Source organism: Pollachius pollachius (assembly GCF_949987615.1).
Source record: "Pollachius pollachius genome assembly, chromosome: 4".
Taxonomy (NCBI): domain Eukaryota; kingdom Metazoa; phylum Chordata; class Actinopteri; order Gadiformes; family Gadidae; genus Pollachius; species Pollachius pollachius.
The window spans coordinates 9,434,930-9,461,843 of NC_136937.1; the positions used below are offsets into that span (position 1 = coordinate 9,434,930).

The 26,914-nt window shown below is 39.6% G+C and overlaps 2 protein-coding genes across 3 annotated transcripts; both read right to left on the minus strand.

Annotated features, from left to right (window-relative positions):
* Positions 1 to 2,531: 2,531 nt before the first annotated feature.
* reep5 (receptor accessory protein 5) lies at positions 2,532 to 4,971 on the minus strand. Its single transcript, XM_079735013.1, has 5 exons — positions 4,717 to 4,971; positions 4,369 to 4,462; positions 3,699 to 3,837; positions 3,180 to 3,348; positions 2,532 to 2,840 (listed from the first exon to the last, which is right to left on the minus strand). The coding sequence occupies exons 1-5, from the start codon at positions 4,832 to 4,834 to the stop codon at positions 2,791 to 2,793; spliced, it is 570 nt and encodes a 189-aa protein (XP_079591139.1). The 5' UTR covers positions 4,835 to 4,971; the 3' UTR covers positions 2,532 to 2,790.
* Positions 4,972 to 5,468: 497 nt separating this feature from the next.
* On the minus strand, positions 5,469 to 22,385 carry syk (spleen tyrosine kinase). Of its 2 annotated transcripts, XM_079735010.1 has the most exons (16): positions 22,275 to 22,385; positions 21,410 to 21,476; positions 16,490 to 16,535; positions 15,360 to 15,792; positions 15,047 to 15,207; positions 13,995 to 14,130; positions 11,179 to 11,260; positions 10,822 to 10,856; positions 10,058 to 10,126; positions 9,608 to 9,689; positions 9,184 to 9,343; positions 8,444 to 8,653; positions 7,806 to 7,995; positions 7,282 to 7,422; positions 7,016 to 7,128; positions 5,469 to 6,686 (listed from the first exon to the last, which is right to left on the minus strand). In XM_079735010.1, exons 2-16 carry the CDS (start codon positions 21,474 to 21,476, stop codon positions 6,614 to 6,616), a joined length of 1,998 nt encoding a protein of 665 aa, XP_079591136.1. In that variant the 5' UTR covers positions 22,275 to 22,385; the 3' UTR covers positions 5,469 to 6,613. The 2 variants fall into 2 exon arrangements, with proteins under 2 accessions (XP_079591136.1, XP_079591137.1); XM_079735011.1 differs by lacking the exons at positions 21,410 to 21,476; positions 22,275 to 22,385 and adding an exon at positions 18,589 to 18,811.
* Between the last annotated feature and the right edge of the window lie 4,529 nt (positions 22,386 to 26,914).

A 26,914-nucleotide genomic window follows, 5' to 3' on the forward strand; every position in this document is an offset into this window, starting at 1 on the left:
GTCTAGTGAGGTTTAAGCGTGGGGTGGTGAAAGTAGATACATGCCCTAGGAGTCGAGACTCAACATGCAGGTAGGGCTCCACCATTGTGTCTACCCAGGCAAGCGTCTCCAACTGGCACCGGAGCATGACAGACTGACTGCTGAGAAGTGGGAAAGGGGTTGGCTGAGGGAAGGATCCAAATTTGGCACAAGTAACAGGAGTGCATGGAGCCATCTTGTTCGGAGTCCAGTCCACTTCATGCTGATGGTGGCACTGTGAAACACCGGGAATGTATTCCTGGCGTGCGTTAGGGCCTTACGTCACTAAATACTTGCATGAGAATATGACTAGCGAGTTTTCATTGTTTCAAATATCATTACATCTGCATAGTTCCTTGATGTCAAACCCGTTTGGTGTCTTTGGGATCAGGAGGAAAAGCCCGTTCACTGTAGGACAATGCTCTGCAATTTGAGTTCGATGCAAATGGTAAATAAATGTCTGCGTGGGTCGACGCGTCTAGCTTGTTGTATATCCATTGTCGTTGGCCAGCTTACTTACAAACCAGCCAAATAATGTGAAACAGGCTTTTACACCTCTTGAACTTCAATTTGTGGTATATTTTATGAGCAGTGTTCTCATTTGCATAAGCCCTCATGATTTGCATGAAAACATATAGCCAACGTGGTTTACTCATCGATGATCAAATCTTTGAAACAAATTTTTATTTGTATTTTATTTTCGTGCTTGTGCCCTTTGGCGATAAACGGTATTTATCCCCATAGATCCCGACGGTGTAGTTAGTCACTGATGCCCAGTTCGTAACCCTTCAACTGCAAGTTCAAAGGCTTTCATCAGTGAGCCAGATTTAATCACCATTCTGTAACCTCATTCGGTGATAGTGACATAACAGACATTTATCTACGTGAAAATCTTAAAAAAAAAAAAAGAGGTAAATAACTAGGTTCTACATCATTAATCAGTAACAACATATATATTAGTGGCAATTTATGAACAAAGAATGGTCATACATTGCATTGTTTCTGGAGAAAAAAAAAATAGATTTGGCTCAGTTTGTTACCAAGATCCATGGACCAATTACACTTGCTTTGAAATACCACGAGCTAGAGCCACCCTTGGCACGTTTTCAATCCATGTGGAATAACACGACTAGTTCAACAAACCCAGCCTACGATACAACTGCTGCACAGGAGGCAATTGTCAGACGAGGACCAAGAGAATTAGCATGTGTGAAGCGTTGTAGATGTTTACTAGAAACTCATAAAGCAGATGGTCGTGGAGCCAAGACTGCAAAACGCCTGCACTAACCAGAAATTGTGCACACATATGCAAAAAGAAAGCTAGTAGAAACGGGAGCGTATCTATGTTCCCCGGGTCCTATGTTCCCCGCTTTGTATGTGACCGGGGAACATAGGACCCTGTGAGCAAATCTTTTTTTCGTAGGATGGTAGGGGCAAGTACCGCCTTTTTCGCCTCTGATCGGTTAGAATGTCTCTCCTCCGATTGGTTAGGTTTAGGGTTAACCCTCACCCTAACCCTAACCCTAAACCTGACCCTAACCCTTTGCCCCCGGGGAACATAAGACCTGGGGAACATAGGGATGACCCCGTAGAAACTGCAGCAAGAGAGAGAGGCTAAACATTAAAATATATAAACCAGTTCGACCAGTGTATGAGCCTCAGTAAAGATTATTTCGTTCATGCCATTGATCCCCAAAGAGTCAAGACGGTAAATGCGAAAGCCAGTGTGTTCACGCAGAACTGATCTGAAGAACTGATCCGATTAACACAGGATTATTTGCACATGCACGGATTACTTTGCACAACTGTGTTTAGAAGCAGGATATCATACTAGTATGGTAAACACAGAGAGAGAAAACATGGAGACACAGAAAGTCATGCTTAATTAAAGTTACCAGTCAATGAGATTAAGTCAGATATCAACATCCATCACACAGCAGGGGCTATGGTTAAAGGAACGTTTCTATTGGTCCACACAGAATACCTGAGGACAAGCACGAGCCGAGGTAATGAGGGACCTTTGATGAGATGTACAACGAGATTTAAAAATAAAAACTTTGGATCAGAGATTGAGACCAGTGTGTGAGGGACTGGGAACATTTAACTGCCATTTCTCACCCCCTATGATTTCTGAAGAAATTCAAACCAAACTATGCAAAACACAGAAAAAAATAACGACCAGACAATGGTGGGAGTGTATCAGAACCACAGCATATAAACAAGTGAACCACACTGAGGCAGATCTCTAGAAAGCGTCGCAAGACTGCCCTGCAACCAAAAAGCTCAAATGGACTGGGCTAATTGCATATGGTGCCATTCACTGAGGCTATTCTCAGAACTTGAAGCTCTATGTTGGAAATGTGTGAGACAATATACAAACATTATACTTTGTTGACGGCCTATATTTGTCCTTTATATACCATTATCTGATAAATAAAAAAGAATGCAAACATATTCAAAAAGAGAGGACAAAGAATAGTGGTAGGAAAAAAGTGCAAGTCATAGAAAGAAGCTTAAGTCAGAAAGGTTTTTATTGACATTCACGAAGCAGGTTCCAATAGCAGATTACTCTTTGGCCTTCAAATGAGTCGCACCCAATTGTCTTGTTAAAAACCTTACTAAATATTTGAATATCTTGACCATTAGTGCTTTATGAAATATGGCCAAAGTTACATTCCAGTATAATTTAAACAACTCCAAGGCAACATATATCTTGTTGTAGCACAGTCAGTCACCTCTTCAAACTCCACTGCGGACATAGGAACTCCATTTCTAGGAAGCCTTCTTCTCTTCAAAGATGAGGTTTGCGGTGGCTTTTTTGGCTGTGAGACAGATAACAGATATGACAGTCAATGCAAGTTTCAGCCTCTGAGATCACATGCACTGGGAATATGACTGCCTCTTTTCATTACTTATAATTCCCCCTTCTGTAGACCTCAATCAATAGCCCAACTATATTCATCTTGTTCTAGCGTAATCCTGGTCAGGGAGAAACATCCATATCAAACTCAAACCCAAACCCAAATTATGTGCCATAGGCAATACAATATTCCTATACCATTGACAAGTGAGTTTAAAAGAGAAGCAGAAGAAGATAAACCGCTAAGTCATTGACGATCTAAATGGGAAAGTTAAGCAGAGAGCTCCAATCGGCTGCTTACCCTCATCCTTAAATTTGTCAGCAGCCTCGGTCGCCCTGTCCTGGATGTTCTTCATGGCGTCGTCAATCCTGATTTCGTTCTTCAGGAAGAAGGGCCTGATGATGCGAGTGTAGATCAGCACGGATCCATTGGAGGGAGTGGGAGCCATGCACCAAACCAAGAACGCACACTGGGGAGGGGGGGGGAGAATCACCTTAGACACAATTTATACAAATTCTTATTCCATTTAATTATGGGAAATAGAAATGGATAGCATCCCGTTATTGTATACAGGCAGTGGTGCAAGGGTTGCTATCATTGTTTTGAATTGTTATGGTTACTGGTACTATTTGGCACAGTCTTCTCTCACAACAGTGTCTGAATCCTGGGCAACTACACCTCTCAAATCCGGTGACAACTCAACACTAAATGACATGCTGATGACGTGTGTCAGTGCTGTGTGTGTGCACCTTCCAATTAACTACACAGTAACACAGTACAAAAAAAAAACGTCAAGTCAACTGTAAGTGCAACCATTACCTTTCCCATATAGTAGAATGGAAACCAGGAGAGGAAAATATCACCAAAGAACTCGGCCACACTGAAGACTCCATAAACCACCCAGTAAGTCAGCCATTTGGTATCATCCTCCTTTGTTGCACTTTCAATGGCCTTGATCCTGAAATTAAAGAGAAGTCACGAAAGAGGAAGAGTTCATCGAAGAGACTTAGATGAATGTCCATGTTTCTATATTTTGTAGACTTGTGAAATCCTCTGAATGATAAGGTGTGGTCCTTTTCTAGTAACGTATCCTTTCGACAGTAGCCTAGTTGTTATCTTGAACAGAGCGATGGACCCGTCTACTTTAATATAACAGCAGCACTAGTAGGCGAGGCGTATAGCCTACACATCTGTTGTATCAAATTACATTTTATTTAGGACGTGTTTTCAGTAACTTAGACAACGTTCAGATACTGCAATAAAAAAAATGCAGTTAGGAATACCTTTGTTTTATACCAGGAAGTCCGATCAACACAGCTATGAGGCTATTAGAGGTTCATATATTTTTAAGCATCATTCATTCAGTAGAGCACAATGTGCGTGTGCATGCGTGTGTGGCCTGGGAACTGAGGGCGGTGTGATGAAAGAAGATGTTGAAATGAAGGGCTGAACTGGGCCTGCTTGATTCAACAACACATAGCATACTTACGATATGTAGGCTGGATAAGCAAACCCGATGAGATTGCACAGGAGCGAGGCTCCGTAGCCGATGACCAAGTAAATCCCGACGACTGCGACGATCCCTGGAACACATGATGGCAGATCGTCAAGTCATTGAGCCACTGATATACGTAGCCTTAAAGCAGCCTCGATGTAAACCTTCATAAATAACTCATCTGTCATTTTTTTAAGACCGTTCATTGCTTCATGTCAATTGCCGTTTCCTGTCGGAATCGGTCTCTTCCGTGTGACAAAGCATGTCTTTCGCCCTCACGCCGTGGGCCTATACTTTCTTCCCCCTTGTTTTTTCCATTTCATATCGTTTTGGTACACTCACCGAGCGCGATGTAGACTCTGCTGACTCCGGTTCTTTGTTCAATCTTGGCCAAAACATCCGTCATTAAATTCTTCTCGTTGAGAAATTTCTCGAAGCGTTGTTTTATGCCCGCTGCCATGGCTGCGTTTCCCTCAATAACAGCTAATAGATTAATCCGTGTACGGCGGCGGCGACCATGAGAGTGCTACGTTGAGCTCAGCTGGCACCATGGGTCTCTCGCACAGAGATGTACGTCACGTAACAGTGTGCCCGCAGACACACCCTTAATAACAGGCTACGTAGAAAGATGGTCCACCTCCCCACGAGTTATACACCAACACGTACAAGCTTTCTGATCCCCGCGACACGACTTGGTACTTTGAAACGTGTTGATCAGGGATACAGCAAAACGTGATCACGTTATTACAACGAGCTGGTGATGGGATTGGGGTGATTCATCGTTATGGAGAACTTGCAATTTGGAATTTCTGAATTGGAAAGTGTTTGTTATAACAACAAAATTCAAACGAGGAAGTAGTTTAGTAGTAACATAATTGGCTACATCTAAGTTCGATGGTAGGAGATATTAAAGAGTTTATATATGAATATTAACATTTATATAGCCTATCTGATTAGACATCGCTGTAAATATTAAACATATGCCTAAGGATAAACGTGGGGTTCAAGTGTAAACCTATATTTCATGTCTAGCAATATTGAATGACTGCATTAATATAAAGGGCGGAGCCGCAGGGCTGAGTAAATAAAACCCATTAAAGGAGGGGTAGGCAATTTTATTTTAGAATTTTTTTCATATTTGATTAAATACACAATAAATCAAATGCAGTAACAAAATAAAATACAAAAATCCTGTATCTGTGGCAGGGCTGTTATAAATCTGGCCATCGCTACCTGCGAATTGCCCAAGGCTAGGCAGACCAATTGCTAAAGCTAGTTTTTGTAGGGTACTGTTTATACAACAGTTAGTTCCGACCAAGTAAGTAGATTGGACGAGAGGCATCCTAAGTGCTGATATAGAGTATAACAGCACTGGGACTATTAACTATACATAATAACCGTATGTAGCAACAAACTTGCACCGCAAAGATGGACATTTTTCCAGAAATAACATTTGATTTAAATTACTAATGGTCATCAGAAGAGGACGAAGGGAAGGAAATAAGCCTGACCCCGGGCTGCGGCCTCGTACCTATGACCAAATCACAGCCGTGCTGATATTCAGTACAACAGCACTCCCTCTCGTGTGATATTGCATAAATGAGACCTGAGGGAGGGGTTGGTATTTTCAGTTGGATACTTTCAAAATGTATCCTGCTTTGGCCAGCTTCTCCAAATCGCCTACCCTACCTTTAGGCAGAATAATTTATTGACTATAGATATACATATATAGCATACACATTTTCGTCCTAATTACTGTTTATATTACAATTTCAAGCACACGCCTATGGCCCTCTTTGCCTGTGGGCTTGTATCCTTTTCTAAACTTCAAACACACATAAAAGGCACATGCTTAATGTTTATTACATTTAGTTAGTTTGAAAGGAAGCATTAGTTAATAAGATCTCCTTTACATATATTTGTCCCATAGTTGATACATTGAGATTCACGCTTTAATATCAACGTACCAACTATGGGAAAAAGATAGATGTAGCCTTCTTCATACGAAGTTCATCCAAAGTGTTGCATTCCAACATAGTATTAGCATATCTGAATGCCTCAAATGACTCATAACAAAGCAATCAAACGTGGTTTCCCTGTAAAACTACATATAAAAGGTAAGAGCATATATACAGATGAGCATTTGGAATTTATTTTATACGGGGTTACTAACAGTTCCTCTTCTACAATGCATGGTCCTTTTTTTATTCTTGTTACAGTAGAGGATGATATGAAACCATCACTGGGAAATGTCATAGTAGAAATCTCTTAGTCTTGGCTCAACCACTGTAAATCCAGGCCTTTCCTCAAACCTTTAGAAAAAAAACGACATACATATTACGCAAACAATTATAGCGGTTATGCGCTTCTTATAATATGTTTCAGCGAAACATCACTAAAATTCACTATCACTTTTTTTAATTGGCTTTTAACAACTAACGTCATACCTCTTGCCCCCTCTTTCTTCTTCAGTTTGTATTGCTTTCAAATGATTTAATCATTTATCTATTTAAATTTTCTTTGGTGTTTACTCCTGTATTTTGTCTTTTACATCATGTTAAGTGCTTTTGAGAAGCAATATATGAATAAATGTATTACAATCAGTGTTATCCTGAAATGAAGAAAATATCTGATTTCTTACTTGAATGTCCAGCACTTTTTCATGAGGTCATACATCTCGTCTGGACAGTTGGCCGGAGGCTCCATGCGCCTGCCACCATCAATCATCTGCATGACTTCATTCCCTTTCATCCCCTGTGCATAACATCCATTAGTCCCATTCCCATTAATAGCAGTTTCCCACAATGCAGCAGCACACCTTTCACTGGTGTTGCCGCGATACTACTTGTATTAAAGTGCTTCCAATCAGGGAGTTAGTTTAGATTCTCAATAGAGACCAGTGTTTACCTTGTAGGGTTTTTGCCCGAATGAAAAGGCCTCCCACATCAAGACCCCGAAACTCCATACGTCACTTTTTGAAGAAAATTTCAAGTAGTTCATACATTCTGGTGCATACCACTTTACAGGCCACTTCCCATGACCTTTAGACTGAAGGAGAAACACAGAAAACAATAAGGTACACAAAATTCTGCAAAAGAATTGCACACGAAAAGCCACCAGTGATCTTCGCAAATGCCCTTAATAGAAACAAACACAGTTGCAGTCAAGATCTATATTTTCAGTTATCCCAGTAAATTATTATTCAACTTATTTTTCAAATGAACGTTTTACATTTTCAACTTATTTCCAAGGGAGCGAATCTGTCTTGCGATTTTGTTTTTTGGTTAACGTACACTTGGTGGTCGGAAAGACTCAACCGCTTCCTTAACACGTTAAGAACTAGAACTATTAGCAGAACTTTGTATCGGGCTTGAGTATGTGAGCCAAAGCCAAAGCCAAAAAACACCATCTTTCAACAATAGGGTAATCACCTTATAGTAATTCTCCTCCTCGGTGAGCGCTTTGGACAAGCCAAAGTCACTGATCTTTGCATAGTGCTGTGTGACCAGCAGCACGTTCCTGGCTGCCAGATCTCTGTGGACAAAGTTGTTCTCCTCCAGGTACTTCATGCCCATGGACACCTGGTGCACCAGCTCTGTGATGTTCTTCACGCTTAAATGTCTGTAAAGGACAAATTCAGTCCCACCTTTGTTATTCTCACTCTTCATCTCTACTACTATTGCGTGTGGACTTATCTTCTGTATTTTCTTTGTTGAATTTTTGTTTTTAATTTCTAATATTTAAAATGTTACTACCGTCCTGTACTTTCTGCTGTAAAGCCCACATTTCCTTTCGAGGAGAAATAAAGTACCATCTATCTCATCTTATCTTATATCAGGTCCAGGCTTTGTTTGTGGATATGTCACTCAAGTTCAATTCACTCCTGCTTGCCCTGGGTATTAAACCATGGTAAAAGGATGAGGTGCGAACACACATTCAAATCCATATTTAACTCAAAAAGTGTACGAAAGGGACAAAGGGAGGAAACTATTTGGCCGGTTAAGCCCTTTGAAACTTTAATGTTGATTAAGGGCTGTACTAATACAATTGAACTGAATTGAAAACATGCCTGTTCTTCTGGAGGAACTTGTTGAGCGGGCCCAGGTCAGCCAGCTCCATGACCAGCATGAGGTTCTCCGACTCGCAGATGCCGATCATGCGGACGATGTAGGGGTTGTCAAGCTGCTGCATGAGGTTGGCCTCCCGCAGCATCTCCTCACGCATCGCCCCGTCGTTGTCGCTGTTCTTCAGGATCTTTACCGCGACCTGCTTCTGGGCCCTGGAGCGGTGGAGCAAGGGAGTCAGGAGGTGGAAGGGATGATGCGTTGTATCCCAGGTTAACAGGTTGTAGGTTTACTTGTACAATGGGAATGTTCCTGACATCTCTCCGTTGCGTAGCATAGTCGGTGGGCTGTTTAGATTTATGAGATTTGGACTGGGCCGGTTTTGCCGGGGGAAAAAAGGAAAGACGTGAGTAGACGCCTACTTTTCAGGTGAAATGCTCTTAGGAGGAATCTGCCCAACAAATTGATTCTGACAAATGATATTGGTTACGGAGGCTTTAGTGAAGCCAGGAGAAGGTTGAATGCTTTAATGTGTCTTTATATTTGATATTTGATAATGTTTACTATTGTATTTGTGTTTTGAATATAAAATTGCTATATAAATCTGTGTGAGTGAGTGAGCGAGAGCGAGAGAGAGTCAGAGAGAGAATGGGTGAGTGAGTGAGTGAGTGAGTGAGTGAGTGAGTGAGTGAGTGAGTGAGCGAGCGAGTGAGTGAGAGAGAAGGAGAGAGATGCGACTACACACTTCCTCATCTTGTAGGTGCCCTTCAGGACGGTGCCAAAGTTCCCGGAGCCCAGCTCTCCGTCCTCCAGGATGAGGTGTTCCCGCTGCACCACCGAGCTCCTCAGCTCATCAGGGTCTGCGTAGGGGCTCTCGTACACCTCTGTGTCCATAGGCATGGCCTCTGGACCCACACACACACACACACACGGGGGGGGGGGGATGTTAGCAGCCGATTGGTCCTTTAGCTGCCAAGCTCAATTATATTATATTACTATAAAATAATAATTATTAATAATAATTATTAATTATTAATAAAATATAATTAATAATTATATTCTTATTATTATTATCTTTATTATTATGATATAAACAATTTAGTTATTAAATCTAGAATTTAAGTATTTCACTTGAAGTGTTTAAGAAAGGAATGAGGCACACTATTTACCTTTGCTCGATGCATAATGAGGTATGTTAGCTTCGTAAGGATTAAGATTGTCTGTTGTGATGTGGCGCGATCCTCCCCAAATCTGTCAGCGTATCAAAGATATTGATAAAGTGTCAAAATGACAGAAAAACAAATATAAGACAAACAAAGTGCCAACAGATCGTTGAATCTATTTTTCCTCAAATCTTTACATTTTGTGACATTATCAATTCAAAACAATGAACTTCAAGCAAACTGATGGGAGAGATTATTCAATTAAACAGTGATCCGCAACTTCTGCCTGACCATCTCATACAGTATTTACTGATACAAGTAGTCTATTCAGCATAAATACAAGAAGAGCCAAGAAAGTCTGCAAGTGGGATTAGTTTAAAGAGTAACACTTTGTGTTACTCTTTTTCTTTTTTGACGTTTGCGCACAATTGTAATACGACAGTCGTGTTGACGCACCTTTTTCCGCCCAGGTATGGGAACAGAGTAATGTTTGAGTCTGGAGAAAAATCCACCGGTTGCCCCTCCCTGAGTAGCAGATGTTCACAGAAGATTAGGCTAACCTTTGGATGTTATTATACAGGTTGTGGTTACCAAGAGAAGTCTTTAATGTGTACATCTTTTGAACAACAAACAGTCACTAAAATGTATGCGCTGATTCAGCAGTTGACAAAACCAATTGTTTCTTTATCTTCCTGAGACCATTAATCCACCCATAAATCCTCCTCTACCTCATAGCGTTTTGCAGCTTTGTTCATTACATGATTAAATGCATATTTTCACATTTACATTTAATTGAGAACTTGGTTTGACTTGATATTAACTCCAAGTCGATTTTGGGATCAATCGACAGGGATAACACCTGATACCAAAGAGATCCCACTTTTTCAAGTATAAGGCCGGGGACAATGTTCATTGTTTACAACTTCATGCAGAGGAGCTCCAGATGTGAAGGTGCTACTCCCACTACCACTTCCTGTCAGGCTATCTGCCCGCCCCCACCACTGTTGGTGAAATAACACACAACACTCATGTCACACACTGGCACCCCTCAGGGGACAGTCGTGTGGTGTTTCTCCCCCCAACACGCTCTCTGCTTCTTACTTACACTTTCAACACTTATTTGGAAGGCCGTTTCTTACTCATGCAATGGCTTAGTTTGCCCCGGTTTTAAACACACACATAATCCATTGTGTACATTGTGTTGCGCTGTGTTTACTTACAGGGTGATCTTGTGGCAGAGACGGTGGTATATTACCTGTAAATGTTAAGATATTTGATTGATTATATTTCTGGATATATATATAATATATATACATTATACATACATATATTATACATTTACCTTTACATTTAGGGCATTTAGCAGACGCTTTTATCTATAAGTACGACTTACAGTCAGTACATTTGTCAGAAGAAAGGGAAACAAAAATATATCGCTGACAGTAAAGATATATATAGAAACAAGAACCAAGCACTTACAATGTCCATGTGCCTTAGACAGAAACGACCAAGATAAATTGTAGTGTTTCTTGATTCAGGGTATCTATATTTTCACATATATCCCCATGTGTATTTACCAAAGTCTCCGTCCCCTCGTGAACAGGGCTGGGTCAGGACACACAGCAGGCCATCTGGTTTGTAGGAATAGTGCTCCACCAGCTGTGGACAGAGTTCACATCAGTGAGAGCATTATGCACCGTCGAAGCTTGAGCATTATCGTCTATTGGTATTGTTTTATTATTGAAATATGTCTCATTTAAATTTGACCTTTTAAACAAGAAAATTTATAAATATAACCGCAAGCGGTGATTAACGGGGTCAGAGCAAAATTAAAAGTCAAGAACACACTAATGGAAGACATATAAATATAACATATAATTGTCATATTTAAGGAAAGATGTTCCACTTATAAACCTGAACTGCAGCGTCTTTCACATGGTCAAAATGTCTATTGATAAGCACAAAACATCCAGAAAACTCCAAGCACACATTTCTCAAGTGAATTAAGGGCTTTCTTCAAAGCATATACCTTAAAAATATTTGAAATTCTGGGGAAATTAAACATTTGTAGTCAAGAACACTAACGGAAGTAATATAAGTATGACAGAGTTAATTATGAAGGAAAAATGGTTAACGAAGAAGTTCCCCTTAATGCCATACTGTGTCTTGGCAGTCGGATTCTTGGAAACTAATGAGCCGGAATGTTGATTGCCTGTTGAATTTCAGGTGCTGTGTTTCTTTAATGAGTGGCAATGACAGAATGTTATGTTCAGCTTGTTCATAATGCTCTAATCATGATTAGAACTCTCAACCTAAGGATCACCAGTACACAGCATTATCCCGTTGAGCCACTGACATTCCTGAACTGCACCAACCCTCATTCACATTTTGAAAATGTCAATTGATAAGCGCACAACCTCAAGAAAACTCCAAGCACACATTTCACAAGAGAATTAAGGGCTTTCTTAAAATAGTACAGATCTGAAAATTTGCACTGTTAATGGTGTCCACCTAATGATAGCCGTAGTTATACAATAACAAAATGGTCATATAGGCAAAATGGTTTGAGACTGTGGACGTTTGGCTTTTCTATGAAATTGTGGGAAAAGTAAACATTTTTAGAGCAGAAGACCAGAGTGAAAAAGATGCATCTGATTTTAGAGATTAATATGATGAAAGAATTTTGAGTCATATGTTTTTTTATACAATAACAAAATGGTCATATAAGAAAAATGGGCTAACTGCTCCAACTTTATTGGTCAATTTTTCTCAAATGGAACTAAATAAAACAAATTCTGTTTGATGATTTTTGTGAGGCTTAATTAATTAATCATTTTTAGTGCATAAGACGTGGGTAGTTGGGGGTTATTGGTAACCATACCTGAACATTTCAAGAGTTTTCGACTTACGGTATAGGCTTCAGTATGACTTTTACAGAATTTGAGGGGGAAAAAAAACGTTACAGAAACAATAGGGGCCAAGCAGCTTCACTGCTCGGACCCCTAATAAAGAATTTAGAGCTGTGGCCTGGTAAACATTCACTACAGCACCATTATAGACAATTTATTGTTGTACTAGTCTATATAGTATATCTTTATAATCATATCTTTGGAAGAAAAAAAATTAACATTAGGAAGTAATTAATAGAAAGCCTAATTGCTGTAACACATATTCTGATATTAAGGCTCTAATCACAAGACCTCTAAATATGACTTGTGTTTAATGGTAAAATACCATTTGAAAAAAAATTGTCAAATGGATACCAACGCATTGGGGACCATTCAGAGCAACTTTTTGTTGATGCTGACTAGAATTTTTTTTTTAAATACTATTTGTGATGAATCTTAAAATGTTACAAAAGCGACATAAAGTACTTGAAGAGGAACCTAAATATTTAAAGCATTTACTGGTAAGCCACACTTGATTGCAGAAGGGGAGGAGTTTTTCCTTTCAATTTAAATTGTTTTTATTTTATGGCCAAGAACAAGGGATGGGAACCAACCTCAATTCTGAGAATTGATTCCAAAAAATAAACGGAAATGGAATAGAGTTCAAACTGTGGTAATAAGAAACTTTTTCGTTTTAAATTTTTTATTTAGGGTATTTATTTTGGCGGTTGCAGGCCTGTAATAAGCCCTTCCATTTCCTTCTGCCCCTATGATCGATGGAGTCTTCAACAAGGCTATTGCTTTTTGCCTAAGCTAGCGAGCTAATCATGTTTTTGGGCGGGGCTTTGGAGGGTGACCTGAAGGGGGTTTGGGACTTTTTCTGTTGAATCATATCATAATCTAGCTAATTCTCTCCAGTTTCTCCAAATTGCTTATTCTAACATTAAAAGCATATACATATCCAATCTGTGTTTGATTCCTTTGTTCAGATTATTTCATACGGGGTGTCAAAGACCATGGAAATACAAGGTATTTTTGTGTCAGTTTCATTTGGTATTGATTCCATAAATTTCATACCATTGAATCAGAGAAGGAATCAACTCTAGACAGCCATTTTTATAAACCACCCAAGATGGCTGCCGCTGATGTGGCACACTGATGTGGTTTTATTGCTATGATTGGTTGCAGGTCTGTCCAATTGCGTCCAAAGGTGGCTAAATCCGGCATTGGCATGCTTTAGTTGACAGTGGAAACCTAAAACCAGAGCTGAAGCACATGTTCCAGTACATAATGGTAAACAACAGTGGGAAAAGCAAAAAATATCCAATGTTTCCCACATTGGATATTTTTTGCTTTTCCCACTGTTGTTTACCATTATGTATCTGACAGAGTATCTCCACATCTGACAGTGCATCTTGGCACGATTGGATCAAGGTGTCGATGGAGGTCGAGTGTTGGCGTGAGTTGGTGCAGTGTGTGCAAGACCCTGAACGTTGCATGCCTACCTGCCACAGTGTGTCAAATTTCCGGCCTTCTGGTATGGAGAGTTTGCCAGAGGAGTCTCTTGCGATGCGATAGTGCATGGCCTGTCCTTCATGTAACAGGCACAAGGCGTACGAATTGTCATCCTTCTGACGGATTCTACAGAAGGAAAGGGAGAAAGACCTCAGTGGAGATATATATATACATATGTATATACACACTATACACACACACTAAACACACCTAGAGGGTACACATGGGAGAGCAGATATACATATGTCTGTATAGGCTCTGTATACATGTATCTATAGTATATTTTGAATTTTTAGCAATATATATATACAAATATATAATATAATATATAAATTATCATATCATCCATAAATATATATATATAAATATAATACTTTATTAAATATGTTGCTAAAAATGCTCAATATACTATAGATACAAGTATACAGCGCCTATACGGACTGTATATCTGCTCTCCCATGTGTACACAGCATTCGCCCCACCATATACTGTCTACCCGCTAGGCCTCTGGCTAGTTCAGGAAGTTACAGCGGAAACCACAGCCCACTCCTGCGTCTACTCGTCTGAGACCAATCACGTACGTCTCAGCCTTCAGTTCATTTACTAAAAGTGAAGAATGCTCCCGCCATCTGATAAAACACACGGCTGAGTGAAAAGGCAATGTTTCTAAGGGAGGAGGAGAGGAGGAAGGTTTAGCTAGTAGTAGTATTTGTAGTTGAATGTTTATCATTGTGTTACCCAGGGAGGCATTATATAACCTTTCATGCTGTTAGGATGTGTTAGATTTTGCCAGTGTAAGATTAAAAAAAAGCGATTATTTTAGTGTAATTTGTGAGAAATTACAGCTTTAAGTGAGTGAAATTTTCTGTTTAATTAAAAAATCATCCCCTCTTCCACTATCTACTGATCCCTTGCTATGCAACTCCTGAATCCTACCAACAGCCTATTTAAAACACTGGGATTCACCACACTTCGTGTACATTGAGTGACAACGTGGTCGACCAATGAGGGCAGGTGGATGCTAGACTGCCCAACAACCTACAGGAATCTTCCGTTGACGCGGGGTCCGTTCTGCAGCCGGGGCTCAGAGTCTTCCCGGTTGATCTTGCCGTGGAACCAGGGCATCTTCTCATGGGCCGTGCTGGCGATGAGCTTCTCCAGCTGAGGCCTCTGGCTGATGATGGCTTGTTCCAGCTCCGTCTCCTGTGAAACAAAGATGCAAACATAACTTCATTGTTATGAAACAAATAACAAATCAACAGAAAAGCATGACTGCCGGACAAATGACTTAAAAAACTCAAAAGCAAAAAATCCTGTATCAGTGGTTAGGAGCCAAGTTCCGCCGATAGACCCACCGAAAGGTTCCAGGTCTGCCGGATGTACTCGCGGATCAGCTTCTCCTTGAGGTCCTCGAAGGGCCCCACCTTGGGCTGCATGTTCTTGGGCCGGTTGCAGGGCTTCTTCAGCAGGCACACCAGGCCGTCCATCTCCTGGGAGTGGTAGTCGATGACGTCCACAGGGCCCCGGTGGCTCTTGCCCCCGATGATGGCGTACGTGTTGCCCATCTCCTGCTCGATGGTGTAGTGGTAGCACTTGTGCATGTGGGACACGGAGAGCGCGAAGCCCCCCAGGTAGTTGCGGCTCTGCCTCAGGAGGTAGGAGCCGTTGGACATGCCGCCCTGCCGCAGGTAGTCCTCCGCCTCCTCCCGGGTGATGTTGCCGTAGAAGAAGGGCAGGGAGCTCACGTTGTCGGCCATTTTGGCGATGGACGTAGTTCCCGAATCCCTCCTGTACCGTGATTGGATAAAGATGTTGTCACGGACGCATCGAATGATTCTGTCTATTTAACAAACCTACCATGACTGGACAAAGATGTCGTCGAACTAAATAAACAGATGCATCTAATGACGCCATCTATTTGACCCGCCTGACAACGAGCAACGAAGGGAATGGTACCGATATCTACAGAACAGCATGTTGACAAGCGTTCGACTGATAACCGTAAGAGGTGACATATTATACCACCGGGTGTGAGTGTGATTAGCCTTTACAAGCCGTTTTGAAAATCGGCCTATTCTGACATCACAAGTGGTCGGGTCCGCCTAGATGTGTGCTGGATAGATCAGTCTATCAGCCTACCCGGTGGACTGTTGCAAACGTTGCTCTTCTATCTAACAAACATCTAGGTGGACAAGACAACTTGTGATGTCAGAAGAGGCTGATTTTCAAAACAGCTTGTTAGGGCTAATCACACTCACACCGGCTTGTATAATAGATCACTTTTAACTAAATAACAGATACATCTAATGAAGCTATCTATCTGACCGACCTGAAAACGAGCAATGAAGGGAATGGTACAGATATGTACAGAACAGCATGTTGACAAGCTATAGACTGATAAAGCTTAATAAGGATCCAAAATCTATTTTCCCTTACGAAAACAATTGTAAAGATCGACATGATACAATTGAAATTCTTACTGTACCTTTTAGCTGTTTTCAATGGACTCCACTCGATAAATTGCCTTTGACCTATCAAGTGGAATGAAAATAGGACATGTCATTTCAAGTTAACATCCAGCGATTTGATTCAGCGGGCCAAGGGACATCACAAGCCGTACTCCCAGACATTGTGGAATACTTGGTTGGCTCAAAGGTTTACATAAGGTTTAAGTTATTGGAAGACCAGTTTAGACAAGACTAGTTAAAAAAATTAAAAATTAAATTATGATTTATGTTTCTTCACTGGTCCTCATTTAATTTTGTGTAAAGACACTTCCATTGTTTGGTAATTTCTACATGCTATTTTTATCAAGCAAGGGAGACATTCTGGTGCATTAGTATTCATATTTATTTTCATTGGATTTACATACAATCAATATGTATTAGCTTCCATTGCCCGCCAAAGGGGCATCAGCTCTATTAATTGCCAAACAGTGTTAGATAAAAACACAGTCAAATCCTGAATCTACATGCACCCTTCTCTTTCTGAGGGACAGTAATTCATAATGTATCATTCAATCATTTGGTTAAAAATAAACTCCTAATGTCCTGTGCATCCCACAGCAGAGATTAACGTTTAGGGTTGATAGCGACATGGAGCCATGACTTAATTTCTTTTACACTTAGTAACATAAGCCAAAACCATCAACAATGCACCTGGGTCACCACATCAAGTCTTAAAACATGAGTCACATGTTCTTATAACTAGGTGAGAAGAAAACAAAAACAACCTAATATAGACATTTTCATTTGCTTCATGAATCAGCAACACAACAAAACAATGGTAGTGACAACAACTACCGGTTTCCCCTCACTAGTCTGCCCTGATACTACTCCCTCTGCTTTCACTGTACCTTATTGATATGGATTCTGAAACAAAATATGGTAAACAAAACAATATCATGGATTATGATATTTCAGCATCTACCACAACAGGAAAGCCATGGAATTATTTAACTATTAATATAATGTAGAAACTGGCAACTCTAACTAAGACCGCAACTCAAAATATACGCTTCACAAAAATATATTCTTGATACTGAAGCTACTGACACAATTATTTCTGTTATGAAAATGACACTTCATAATAACTATGTATTGCACATAGGTAAAAGCACTTTATGTGTGTAGAATATGTTTGTATCCTATTATAATATGCCTTAATTGAATGTAACCTAGCATAAGATACCTTAATTGAGTGTAACTTAGTATAATATTCCTTAATTGAGTATAACTTGTATAATATTGTATAAATTGTATAATATACATTCATTGGAACACTTTGCCTTAAACTATTTCTAAACACTTAATAACTGCAACTTCAAATGCATATTGAATAAGTGTTCTATATTCAAGCACAATCCATATTGCACAATATTAGATTATATTAGATCATCATATAAATCAGTAAATTAATAAATCGCCATTCTATATTCATAAGATAATACAATAACGTAATGTTCATTAAAACGTTTTTTTGTGGAATTTAGGTTGTTATTTCAGTTGGCTATATTGAGGACTATATTTAATTAACATAATTGTGTAGCACTGAAACTAATAGTGAAAATACATATTTTATTTTCTCAAAGCATCATTTTTTGTATTTTCTAAGAGGATACATTAACGTTAATCTAGAACTAAACATGTTTTAGGAAGTGTAATGTAAGCTCCATTGAAGAAGAGAGTAAGATGTAACCCCATACACAAGTACTATTTTGCGTCTTTTAAAGTTAACAAGAACATATCTTAACGTTTCAACCATATTGGGCCAAAAGTTAATGAATATTAAATCTGAATGAGTGCAGATATAAAACAAATATGTTTTTTATGTTTGGAGAACTAAAAACATGACCAAAACCAAGCAATAGCCAATGCAAAATCCTTGTAAGAAAAACTTTCATAAGTAAAGGTTTAAAGAACAATGAATTCTAAATTAATGTCATAAAATGTATAACTGCCACATTTAAAATAACTTCACTTATTTTGCTTGCAGTTATTCATACACTTTAAATGAACTGTAGTTAACGTATACTAAACAGACGTAGATAAGATAAATACAATCCAAAATGTTTGCTTCACTTACTATGTTCTTTCTTGTCAGACACTGGTACTCCTTTGTAGTGCACTTTCAGTCCTTAACTGTTGCACTTAACTGTCATCCACCAGAACAGGATGTGAATAGGTCACTTTGCATTCTGTTGCATAACAAATAGCCTTTACTGAAAATATGAATTGAAAAATCTTTATTCCTGAAATGTGACAAACATTTCCAGTTTCTGAAAAAACACTGTAATACTGCAACTCATAGCGAGTTATGCAGTTTATAAAGTGCTGTGGAATTGTTTAAAGGGGGATTGTTTTAAGGCTTCCTTATTTTAAGCTACTTCCTTCATCCATTTTGTCTGTACTTCCTCTTTTATCTGCAACGATGACCACCAGAAGTTTGCTGTTCTGAGAAAATGTTTAGAACAACAAAAGGGGTTTTGTCTGTTGGTTATGTTATGTTCATTGGTTATTAACATTGTTAATGATTGTTTACAGCAAAATAACAAACATTTGATCATTTACATAAATGTATGATGTTCATATGTATCATTGAGAAACGATCATGAGAAAGAGCTATGTTTTTATCTTATGTATTTTATAAATAATAATTAAGAAAAATAACATTTCAATTACTGAAAATATGTTGTGTATGTATCTGTTTTATTTTTTGTAATTGTTCATTATTGACACCTTTCTTTTATTAACCTTGACGTCCAAGTTAATCCTGCCATACACTCAAACACACTAAAACTACACAAGTGCAAAAGCCGAGTAACATTAAATGGTACATGTTATGGTGCAACATCCTGGCATTGAAAATGGAATGACTGTGAAAGCTTACATGTCAGTGTTTTAATTTGAGTTCAAATAATCTCTATATAGCAGTGCTTCGCCAGTTCCACATTGAACTACAATGACTGGTAATAGTTCCTTAAAAGCTTTTTTCTCCTTCCCTGATCATAAATAAGATAAAATGTTTGAAGAACCACAACTTTATGAACAGTAACCATGACGCAAGTGAATATTTGTTACATTTGCAGAAGAACAATTTTGGATTGGAAAGTAAAACTATACATAGAATCAACACCATTCAAAAGCATGTTTTTACCAAAGCCAAACATCCCAATAACTTGATAGAACACACTTGATAAATCCAGGCAGGACCCATCCATGGGATTAAGTTGACCCTAAATTGACTGTGGGTCAGAGGTTTTAAGATGGAATCAATGACGGCCACTGTGCCTCAGCCCAACCCTGCAGTGATAAAGCATGGCTTACATTACGTTATCTCCTACAAAAACAGAACAGTGGTTGCTCTAATATCACAGCAGGGGCCAATCCTGTGACACTAAGGGATATATAGGTCGTCCTCAACTCACAACCCACTCTACATACGCAAAATAAAGCACTTCTGTTGAAGACTTTAGTGTGTTTAGTGTGATAAGTTAATACTCGGAAAGCTCTATTGCTATTAATGTATTTAGTTCTAGGAATAAAACAAATATAAATGGAATCCCTATGTTCCCCTAAAAAGCTTAATTGAAAATTAAAACACGTATTGTATAACTGCATTTCCTATGCGCCCCCCCCCCCCCCCCCCCCCACCAAGTCCCAGAAATGTCTTAAAGGTGCAGTGTCTTGGATTAAATGACATGTTTAAGATTTACTTAAACATACTTGGGTTTCCACTCCAGTTACTTTTTGGAACATTGATTTAAGAGAAACAAAATAGACTGTACATGCAATACTCTTTAGCAATCTTATCAACAAAGCAGGTGCACTGCCACATTATATATATTTCCAATGCTATTTCTGAGGCCAACAGCTGCATGCTCATCTCTGACCCTTGCTGGACAACACCAGCATTACAACAACCTCTCAAGTTGGCACATACAAGGAGTCCCGCCTCGCATGTCAGTTAGCATATAGCATACTATGCTCCTCAACATTTAACCCCAGATGTTCCATAGCCTTTCACCAGTCTTTATCAACATAGTTACAAGACCATGTTGCTGCAGAAAGGTCATATGCAAGCGCTCCCTTCTAAGTAGGCCCAAGGGCTACCTGATATGGGTCTCTCTCAAAGCTATTAATGTCACCAGCCAGTTAATGCCATCATATAATGAGGAAGGATCTGCAATAAACTATGAAATGCATCACTGCCTTTTAACCCTCAAATTCATTTTGAAAGCGCTGAGTTACCCTTCGTGCCATGCCAGATGGCTGTATTTCCTGTAGCCCCTCAAGTAATTTCCATATTGTAAATGGTAAGTTATTATTATGCTATATCTGTAAATAAAGCAAACATCAGGTTAAGGAGGGATTACTACATTATTATTAAATTCTCATTTGTTCCTCACACCATAGCTTGTGACTTTGTCCATTTGGACATTTGGTTTGTTGACCATCACACCAGAGGCTCTCTAGAAAATGCATCATTCCAGAGATGCCAGCCTACCCATTGTTCGGCACCCAAATCAGCAGCAGCTTGTAATCCAAATTGTCTTTCAACGGTCACAACACACAAGCAAGACGACAATTTGATCAACAGGATTGCTTCACCAGACAAGCCTAGAAAATGATCCATAACATGAAATGATTCCCAAGAGGTTTTGGGGTGAAGCCTCAAAATGTCTGGCTTCCTCCAAGCAGAGAGAAGAGACATAATTAGCATTTTACATCTTGGAGTGTGGAGAGATGTTATTTCTATGATAGTATTTTGTAGCTTTATTAGGGTATGTTGCTTTAATAAATGGGTTATTGTGTCTTGGTCTACAATCACCCTTCATTATGCTGATAATAAAAGATAATATACATTTAAAGTTAATTTCGAAATTCTAATGGACATCTACACTCACCTGTGTAGGGGTATGTTGTAAGTATGTTGGTCATAACCTGGCAACGGCATGTCCAATCCTTCTTCATCTGAAAAAAATAATTAATATGACTTGAGCCAGGACATTTCAAATGCCCCAGAAAAAAAGGTGGGACATAATTCATCAGGCTTATATCAACAATAATAATCGTAATCATACTCATCAAATAATGAGTTAATGGAGAGAAACAGTATTTTAAAGTTTTTGGAGGCCACTCCAAGAATATCCAATCAGACACAGCCAGATAAATGTTCACATCAATAGACAGCATAACGTGGGGTGGAAGTAATCAATCTGCGTGTATTATCTTCAAGTTCAGTTATTAATTCCCATTCATTACGCAATACATAACTGGCTAGTTAATTGTCATATTTTCCCTGACCCAAATACTAGTAACTTAAAGCGTAGATTTCCCCACACAACATCTATTTTTTTCTCTCTTTTCTTTACAATTAAACAATGTGATCCTTAAAAAATGTGTAATCCCCAAATACGGGGAGATGGGTTAGGGTCCGAATCAAGTCGTGTTGTGTACCAGAAGTGTATTAAGGATCTCAGGCATTTAATCGTAATCGGGAAAAACACTCCAGTCCAAGTGGTGCATACGTGCCACTTAAGACGCAACTCCCACTATAAGCTCATAGTGGGCTGGTCTGTTTACACAACGCACTGATGATGAGAATCTTTCATTGGTGCATTATTCGCATGTCCCATGAAAGACTAGGTCCAAATACAAGGCTGGGTACATGGTTTACCTACTGATATATGTATACTTTTTAAATCAAGGTTAAAAAAAAATTTCAATAAAGGTAATTGGGGAGGGGATGAATCCTTAAGATCTACTTACCCTAGCTTTGTCAAGGCTGCAATTAGCCCACTGCTAACCTATCTCCTTCTTCCAGTAGGCAATAGCTGAATAAGTACACTGTCATCGTATCTTCCGTGTACCGAAACGCTTGGATCTAATCTTACGGACAACTAAACAGTTAATGTAGAGTTGCGCGTTTTCAGCTATCCTGCGTGAAGCTAGGGGAAATAAATCCCCTCTCGTTCACTCTTTTCAAATTAAAAGCCACGGGAAATAAAACGAATTCACAGCGTGAAGTCTTAATATTTGTCATGGCAGAATCCAATCCCTAAACCAGGATAATCTATTACTTCAACTTGGTGTGGTGCAAACGAGTGATAAAAAACAAACCGCTGAACTCAAATTTGTACCGTCCATTTTTTTTTAAATAGGCCAATATTATTATTTTTATATGTTATTATAATTGTATATTTTTACTTAAAATGTAAATTTTGATTGGAAGGAATAGTGGTGTAAACATCAAAATAAGGCAGGGTATGTAACTTTTGCTTAAATACACCAGCGAACATCCTCTTCTGTCTCTGGTGCTGTAGAGGTCCACACGATGCGCATAGCATCATTATGGCTCATTCTGGGTAAAATTTTGCTTTGCATCTGAAAAAACACTCACAAAGCCCTGTATCTTAATGTGCTCTCACCACTTTACGAAATGAAGCCAACAAAAGAGCAGATCTGCTAGCATTGACATAGCCCGGAGTTCTGCCTGCAATACAGCTGCATACGCCAACGCCAAGTGGGTTTCTGCCTCACTGAACCCCCCCCCCCCCCCCCCCCCCCCCACCAAAAGCTGTGGATGGCATGAACTCCCCAGAGAGGACATGTGGATTCAAATCTGAGCACTTTGCATGCTCTGCCAACCCTCTGCAGTAATTCCTTTTTGCCAAATATGTAAGTCATCTGTCCAATTTACAAAGTAGGCTAATCATATTTGAATCACGATGCCTGTATTTATGCATTTCATGACACTTTGTTATTTTAAATGATGATGGCTTGCACTAAAACTGCTTTTGGCATTGCTATAGGAAATGGGAAAAGCCACATGGCAGGCGAGCTTGATGGGTCATTTGGGGTTGGATTCTGGCTGGATGCTGACGGCACCATGCAGACAGGACGCGCTTGTTCATTTCTGCATGGTTTTGCAGAACTGCATCAGCAAGCACTGATGCATTTAGCTGGGTCCACAATGCTTCCTATCATGCAGACAAGACACTCACTCACTCACAGTCACAACAACCAGTGTGAGAAGGACCATGTGACCCACCGTGTCATAGAGGAAGTCTTGCTCCACAACCTAACGAGTGATGTAATTCAAGTTGTCGTTTATATAAAGACACAACACCTCCAGCACAAAAACAACAGCCATGTAAGGAGATGGTGGCATACTTCTTTTTTGCAAAGAATTTGCATAGTGTGTCCCACAGGGGCGGTGACAGGGATAGGGGTGTTGGGGCTGATGAGTGTTGGCACTAATGTGACCGCTAGTGGGCAGGCTGTCCCTTATGCTGGCAACGCACTACGACAGCCTCCTCCCCCCAGCATTAGCGCCAAAGGCTTAGCTCCTCTGACGAGTCGAAACGGCTGCCAGTTCCTATGGTCAAGCATACGTTTTATCTCCCCTTTTCGCTGCAACATTAGTCCATTGCCAACCGTTACGCTCATGCTTGTAATCCACAGTGTGAAGCCAAGCTGACAGACCTGACGGACATATCCACCCCTTGGTGAACCAAGTAGACCTGTCACCACAGGATACGACGCTCACACGTTTTATAGTTTGTCGGAGTAGCTTGGGGAGAATGTGTCACATTGTGATCCGTTAAAGCGGTTTCTTACTACCGCAGAGTGTCAGAAGAATGGATCTGAGACCAGCCGTGTATCCAGGCTCAATCAGGAGACGTTGCGCACCAGTTAGTGGAGAACATGAAGGCTATAATTAAAACTCAAGGACAAATATTTGATCTGACAATCAGTCCACGAACAAGGGCCATAATGGAGTTTACTGTGTAAATCCAAATCATAGTCAAAATTATATCAACGGCGAGATTGGGTGGCTAATAAAATGTATTTCCATCCTTGCGGACACGCCCATTTTCTAACATCAAACCAGATGGACCATAAAATAGATCAGTAGGAATTTTTGGTTATTCCCAGGAATTCAATTGGATCTAAAGCATTGCTCTATTCAAATTTATCATCCTTTGTTTCGTTTGCAGATCACGACCGTGTCGAGCTGGTTCTTACACAATAACACCCACAAAGCCTAAACACTCCCCTTTCAACCAAGTCTTGCGTTGACATGCAGTATCAGGGATGTGAACTCATGGGGTCACACCTGACGAGTCATAGGCCTATACATCGCCACCTATTTAAACCGGTTTTCTTGTGCAGTTCACACGAATTAGGGTTGTTGAACATCGATCGACACTGCTGAGTGAGCTCTTGACGTTTAAACTATAACTGGTCAAAAATAGACTATCTATAGTCTATTTTTGTGAAGGGGTCCATTGTATTTGTATTATTGTAATTGTTTATATGGAAGTGAGGCTCGCCCTGCCAGTGTGCTGACCGGGTGTGTGTGTAGATACAAGCCTACACCTGGTAATAACACAGATTAGGTGGTGACGTCATTTTATATCGTTTTCTATCAATTGTCCTGTCCATAAAATACAGAACGCCACAAAAAAGCAGGCACAAATATTTTTATTACAGTTTTATGGATATGTATTTTTTCAGACATTTAAAATGCATTGCTGTTTCTGTTGCACATTCAACCAATTTATTTTGTTCTCATATTGTGTTCTCATTTTCTGTGTATAAAACATTTATCGAGCAAGCAGATTTTGAGAATTGTGTATTTGAGGCATATGGACCCCTTAATAAAAAGCCTGCCAACATTGGTGACGTATCACAGTTGAACGATAGACGTGGAGAAAGCACTCATTGGTGCCACATGCTGGAGGAAATCAGGTGGGGTTCAAAACATAAGGAACCGAATAATGTCTCCAGTCAGGAAATTCTGTGAAACAGAGAAGCAAGGTTGTTCTAACAAAGGCCAAATGTTTACTGAATCATTTCATGAACTTCATTGAAACTGTCTGCTTGCAGGAAAAAACATGTTTGAATACCAAGTGTGCATCACGGTTTGACTGTGAGATGCTAGCTTTATTATATAATACATTGTGTGACACAGGCTTTCTCTGATGGTCTGCCATTTGTTTATACTGAGACTCCAGACTCTCCACAGAATAAAGCTTTGCTGAATCAGTGAATGACCCTGTCCTTAATCTGGCTACATGTGACTCTCCAAGGTGTGTCAAGTTAAATTATATAAAGCTCACCATTAAGACCCTTTTTGATGTCGTCATATATGTACGTACTAACCCAGCATTTATATCATTCTGCGTATATATGTGAATGGCGAGAGTGAGTTGAGCAAGATATCTTTAGACATCACCAGTGGTTCATGAGATTAGATTAGATGCAATAAGCTGCTTTGAGTTGAAAATAGAATCGATAAGACGTGGAGCCGACCTGGCCAGTGACAATGTGGTCTAGGGAAGAGGCAGCCTCTGTTGATGATGTCTACCGACACTTTCTGTTGGAATTTTAACAGTTGATGCTTACAAGGTGAGCTCATTCTTCTTATTTCCTGCATTCATTTGGTGCGTTAATTGACATTTCTATAGAAAGGTCAGGACATTAAAGCATGAACTCCCTGATTCAATAATTGACTGTGAACACACTTTACTATGATAATAATAGGTGACAAGGATCTATATGTGGGTATGCCTACATTTAAACAGATATTACAACACTTATATATACTTACATCTAATGTAACAGTTATCATGGTGAGGAATTCTTTGGACATAAGCTGCCCAAAACGTGTGGCTTAACATCTTTGGTTAAAATATACATTATTCAAATAATAGGTAGAATAAATACCAATATCATTAGCGATAATACTGCCAAATCCAGACGAGACAATACATTGACGATGGATAAGGGGTAAACCTACCAAAATTGTTTTCATAGATAAGCAGGTTGAACCATGTGATTCTTTTTTTAGTTAGATGATTGTTATGATTCAAAATGGCAAAAGGGTTCACATAACTTTACAGAAAGCTGCAGACATGTATTTTCTGGCACCAAGGACAATCACGATCACATGGACAATATCCGAATCCAAACAGACCTATTCAGAAAGGCATACGTCATCTATATTCAAAGAATCAAAATTAAATGAATGACAATAAGAAAAGAAAACATTAAATAAAAATACATGCATATCAACACTTGCTTGTTCCCTGTTCATAAAGGCATTTTAAGTAGTTTAAAATTGAATGTGAAATCTAAAAAATAAAACTTATTCCCCCACCTCTATTATATATATTTTTCCAACCTTCAAATTTCAATAGACCCACTGTAAACCAATTCTTTTGTACAAACGATGGACGAACAATGGCAGACGACTGTCAAAACGAACAACCTTTGTTTCACAGGGTGCTACAGCAGAGGGAGTCCTTGCTGCGCAGAAGAATAGAATGAGCAGACGAGGAAGGAGGCGAAGCAGCAGGCGGAAGAGCTCAAGCAGCAGCAAACGTGAGCAGCTTTGTGGGGTG

Coding starts and splice junctions, on each gene's coding strand:
- syk (XM_079735010.1), bottom strand. CDS start 21,476: ATGAAGAAGGATTGGACATGCCGTTGCCAGGTTATGACCAACATACTT. Junction 15,793..16,489: donor CCATTGAAAACAGCTAAAAG/GTACAGTAAGAA, acceptor ATCACGGTACAG/GAGGGATTCGGGAACTACGT. Junction 8,654..9,183: donor GGCACCTACAAGATGAGGAA/GTGTGTAGTCGC, acceptor CCACCGCTCCAG/GGCCCAGAAGCAGGTCGCGG.
- reep5 (XM_079735013.1), bottom strand. CDS start 4,834: ATGGCAGCGGGCATAAAACAACGCTTCGAGAAATTTCTCAACGAGAAG. Junction 3,349..3,698: donor CATTCTACTATATGGGAAAG/GTAATGGTTGCA, acceptor CCCCCTCCCCAG/TGTGCGTTCTTGGTTTGGTG. Junction 2,841..3,179: donor TGACAAATTTAAGGATGAGG/GTAAGCAGCCGA, acceptor TCTGTCTCACAG/CCAAAAAAGCCACCGCAAAC.